This window comes from Ammospiza nelsoni, chromosome 5 (genome assembly GCF_027579445.1).
Source record: "Ammospiza nelsoni isolate bAmmNel1 chromosome 5, bAmmNel1.pri, whole genome shotgun sequence".
In the NCBI taxonomy this organism is placed as follows: Eukaryota; Metazoa; Chordata; class Aves; order Passeriformes; family Passerellidae; genus Ammospiza; species Ammospiza nelsoni.
In genome coordinates, this window is record NC_080637.1 from 50,012,578 (window position 1) to 50,017,821 (window position 5,244).

General features: G+C 51.4%; 1 protein-coding gene across 1 annotated transcript; it reads right to left on the bottom strand.

Moving 5' to 3' along the window:
• Positions 1-1,829: 1,829 nt before the first annotated feature.
• On the bottom strand, positions 1,830-4,858 carry ATF4 (activating transcription factor 4). The gene is made up of 3 exons (XM_059472072.1): positions 4,431-4,858; positions 3,279-3,593; positions 1,830-2,766 (listed from the first exon to the last, which is right to left on the bottom strand). The coding sequence occupies exons 2-3, from the start codon at positions 3,493-3,495 to the stop codon at positions 1,919-1,921; spliced, it is 1,065 nt and encodes a 354-aa protein (XP_059328055.1). The 5' UTR covers positions 3,496-3,593; positions 4,431-4,858; the 3' UTR covers positions 1,830-1,918.
• Positions 4,859-5,244: the final 386 nt, after the last annotated feature.

Consider the following 5,244-nt stretch of genomic DNA (forward strand, 5'->3'; position numbering starts at 1 on the left):
GAGAACTGAGTAAGGGTAGCAGAACACAGGAGATGCTGCCTCAGCCCTGGCTGCTGCCAGGTGTAAGCAGAAGTTGCTATGGCTCTAAGGGAAGAGGAGGTGGTTGCCCTGTGGTGGGAAAAGGGGATCAGTATGAGGAGGAGGAGGGTGTGGTGTGAGTCTACCACCAGCTGGCAGACTCACAGCCACTTTTCTGTGGCTCAACTGAAACCAAGCACAATGACACCTCAGGTGCAAATTGGACCAAAACCTTGGGGCTTTTCTGCCTCTAATTATCCCCATCCCCAGCCTAGCTGATGCAGCCCATTTGAAGGACACCTATTACATTGGTCTACCTCCTAAACCACAACAGAGTCCCTTGTCCCTGCTTGCAGTCTCCAGTTTGCAGTGCATCCCATTCATACAGCACCTGGTCACCAGTGCCCTTACCCAGGTTTGAGACTACTCAAATTGTCCCATGATTTCAAGGGGAGGGTTTCAGTTAGCCACCCCCTCCACAGTGTGGCACGAGCCTTAACTCCTGATGGAGACCCTTTTTGTAATGTAAATAGCACCCAGGCACAGCTGTAAGCACAGACAGGTGCCTCTGAGAGCCTGGCCCACCCAGCCCTCCACGGCAGCAACCAGCTCCTGCTGCCAGCACCATCCATCGGCTGGAGCAGCCTCGGCACACCAGGGCCCCCAGCACACAGCTGTTATCCCACCTCACCCAAGGACTTGGGCAAGGAGCAGGGATGAACGACTGCAGCCCTAACCTGAGGGCTTAAGGAGCTGAAATGTCAGAGACCAGGACCCCCAGCAGGCTGCAACTGGAGAAACCATTCCCCAAGGTTCCCTTAAGGAGCTTTTCCCTCCCCACTCCAGCACGGCCTGGAGCCCTGATGTCACTGCACTGCATGTGTGTGCCAGCCAGGCTCAGATATCCAGCACCTGAGCCCAGCAGCTGAGGAAGCCACACTAGTGGTGTGTCCATATGCCAAAGGGATTAAGTAGTGTTAAATGGGGGTATCAGCAGCCAAAAACATTTTTTAAAAATTGAGCAGACATGTAGTTTAAAAATGGCACATTCCAAATATTTAACACCCAACACCCCCACACAAACACAAGCACTCCAGCACATCAGTACCTTCCCTGCACAGCTGAGGGAGGACTAAATCTGAACTAGTTTTATGGACCAACTCAGCTATAGCTTCAGTTAAGTAAAGGCAAATTTATCTTTAAAGGTTGACTCATCAGTGGCTGGCTGCAGCAGACTTTCACACTGAGGCAGAACATGACCCATCAGTAATCCCATCCACTTGGCCGAGTTCACACCCGTTTGACAGGGCCAGGCAACAGCTCCTGCTCTGGTTTGGGCACTATGGAAACCCACAGGCACATGGGTTAACTGCGACCCAAGGGCAGTTAAGCCTATTGCTTGCTCTGGACTTGTCTCCTAGCAAGCTTTCTTAAACCCGTGCTCACAACTTTGTTTTGTCCCTGGACTCTTTTCCTCCCTTCACGGCAACACCCACATCTGAAAATAAGCACCTCCCACCACATGGTATTACTGATTTTGTGTCTTCAATCGACTCTCCAATCTCGTTTCAATGGGCTTACAAATTTGCTGAAAACCCTGAGGCAGCTCAGTGTGATGCCCTTATTTTAGACTGCATGTAAATCGTGGAGGGGACAGGTCAACAGAGACACTTTACACACACTCCAGTACAAGCAGCACAAGTGACACACCGCACTCACCAGACACACAACAGCTTGTTGTCCTTGTACTTACACCTAGGTGTGGCTTAAGTCATGCTGGTTTTACAGGCACCACTCATCACACACCATCGTTGCACATTTACTACAAAATCATTTATTAGACAACAATACACAGCTTTAGCAGAAGCTTATATACATGCACACAACACGGCTGACTACCCTACTCGGGGACTCTTGCTCTTTTGCCCTTGGCCTTGCGGACCTCTTCTATCAGATCTTTTAAGTACTGAATTTCCTTACTAAGGGAATCTGCTTTCTCCTTCAGGGCCTGGTTTTTCTGCTCCAACTCTCTGCACTCCCCAGACAGTGCCTCCTGTTCCGCCCTCTTTTTCTGCCGGTAACGCGTAGCAGCAGTTTTATTCTGCTCCATCTTTTTTAGTTTCTTATCGATTTTCTTTTCTCCTTTCACCTTAGCTGACACTACCTTCTCTGCAGGATGATCGTAGGGTTTGGACCGCACAGAGCCACAAGGGGCATCTGCAGGGAACTGGTTGCCATTGGGGGATCCAAGTGAATTGGAGGGGCTGTGTTGGGGGGTTCCCAGGTAGGAGTCTGGGCTCATGCATATCCCACTATCATCTGAGTGGTTCTCATCCTCTTTCTCAGACTTGGTGATCACCACCACCACAGTGGGGTACTCCCGCTTTCTTTCTCCTTCCAGAACATCCACTTCACTTCCTAGCTCTAAACTAAATGAGTGGTCTGAAGTGGAAGTGAGAGACCCAGGGGAAAGGGGAAAAGACCAAAGGGAAGCCAATGGGGCCATTGGATCTGCTCCAACGGGGGATTCGGGGACATGGGTGATTATGTTATTCATCAGTGGAAGTTCTTTGTTGTGAAATTCCTGGATGGTAGCATTAAATAGATCACACGTGTCTTCCAACGTGGCCATCAGCTCGTCTGGTGAGACGGTGGCTTCCAGATGTTCCATACCTAACAGGGCATCAAAATCAAATTCCTTCAGATCCATCTTCTCCACCATCCACTCCATGCCAGAGAAGGCATCCTCTGCACAATACAGAAAGTAAATTACCACTTCAGTAAACCATCACATAGTGCAACTCAAGGTTATGAAAACAATCTACCAGTTTATGATGTCAGCATCTTTCCTCTCTCATGTATTATAGCACAAAGAGGAAACCATCAGAAAAAAAATACACTTTCATTAAGCTCCTAAAAACTGCAGGGTACAACATAACCAGCTCTTGTGACATTCCAACCCTCTCATTTAAATACCAGAAGAATTCAGGGACATTTACAACATACAACCATGTTTTCTTATTGTTACCTCTGCCAAGAATTAGAAACAGCTGCTGTGTTATTTAAAGAGCAGCACAAGAGGCATTTTACCATAACCAGCAAGTGTGTGTCAGCTAAGCAGTGCAGCATACACTCTTTCAACCCCAGGTAACACACATAGGATTGCCTTCAGATGTAAGAAAACCTAGCAATTTAATTCCAACTGGAATGTTGTTGTACTATTTAATTGTTGCCCTTTATGAAAATAAGTAAAGCCTTACCCTGACTGCTATCTATGGTGTTGCCTAAACTGTCCACAGCAAGCCAATTGGAGGAGACTGCCTTAGCCTTGTCGCTGGAGAACCCATGCGAACCGAGGGGCTCGGCCACCTCCAGGTAGTCATCTAGGAGTCCCAGACTTTCCTCAGCCACCGAACACGGCTGGCTGAAGGGGGATATTGAATCCCCCAACAGCATCTCGTTGTTCAAGAAGCTCATTTTCGTCAGCTTTTAATGCTTTGACGTCGAAGGATGTAGACAAGTAGAAGGTTTTTTCGTCGACTACAGCAATGCTGCTGTGCGATGCCGTGAAAAACCTGCGAACAAAACTTGCAGCCATCAGAATTTGGTTCGAGCAACATAGTAGCCTTTTCTACCAGGGGCATCTCAGGGAGCACGGCGGAACTTCACACATTATCTCCCTCCTTTATTTCTGGGCTGCTGCGCGTCCCCCGCCTCCCTCGGGGCCGGCCCCGCCCACCCGCCGCCATTTCGCGGTGCCGCCGCCATTTTGTGTCCTGCCACGTTTCCATCACGGCTCCAGCACCGCACAGGGCTGTGCGCCCCATGCCCAGTCTTGCGGGGCAGGCTTAATGCTACATTACTACAATACTTAACATTACTACTGGAGCTAGATGAGTAACAACCCCGTTCATCTGTCTGCGATTCCAGCACGTGGTCCGTAAGACTCAAAACCCTAATACAACCACTAATGCCCCATTTTCCCTTACATACAGCAGCGCTTTCCCTCGCGAGAGCCAAGAAACCCTCCCTGGGAAAGTCCCTTATTCCCATGAAAATCCCAGAAAACAAGTATTACGTAATAAAATGCCAGATTTTTTCGAAAGCAAGGTTTCTCGAGCGATAGGAAGCGTAGACGCTTCTCGTAAATTCTTTCGAAATTGCATTTCCTGTTATTTCTGACACTCGCTGCACCCGGGGGTACTAACCTCTACAAAGATCTACCCACCTCGCACCCATTTTACCGTAACTCGGTAGTTAATGTATTAATTTAGTAGACCTAGATATTCCCCCCCGCTCCCCCTGAGATACCAACTAACACCACACGCACATTAAACCCACCCCAAGAGGGTAAGAGGGCGCCTATTAACACACAAGAGAGGGAGCAGCCGTCCCTCACACACGATACTCACGCCATGGTTGCAGATGCCGGGGGTGTGCTGAGGCCGCCGCCGCTGCTGCTGCCCCTGGTGCACTGGCCGATGCCGCCGCTGGCCCTGCCGCCTTAAAGAGCCATGGCGGCCAGGGGAGGGAGGGCTGCTCTTTTCCGCGCCGCGCGGGAGGTGCTGCGCACACTGACAGAGCCACACACACAACCACCACTCGGAAGGACAGGAAACAATGAGGTGGCACGGGCGCTGCTCCGCTTTTATATATGGGACGCGTTGCCAGAAAAGCTGCAGCGCTGAGGTATCCTTCCGCCAGGCGTGACCTGCCTGTCACCAGCAGCTCGGGGCCCGTGGCCTGTCTTTGTGGGCTTCTCTCCTGCCGTTCTGCTACGGGTTAAACACAGGAGCCGCCGACAAAACGCCACGGCTCCATGACGGAACAGTCAAGAAGGGACTATATGATGTATACATCCGCTTCGCACACCCCCACTTAGGGCGGGCCGTGACACGTGACCAGAGCGACTGAGGACGCGCCCTCCCCCGCGGGGAGCGTGGGGGGAGGGGGGAAATTTTACCCGCCAACAAAGACCCAGAGCTCGCGCGGAAGACGTCACGCAGCTCACCACGTGGGAAGGGGAGGCGCTCATTGGCTACGAGCGAGTCGTTTACGTGCCCCGTGGGCTGTCATTGGCCAGGCTCGGGGGAGACCAATGCGGAGGGGAAGCGGGGCAGAAGGAACAGCGGGGTGGGAAAATGGCGGCTGGACGGGGTGGGGGAAATAAGGATGATGCTGGGAGCGGGTCGAGAACGAGCGGCCGGGCAGGAAAATGGCGCCCGC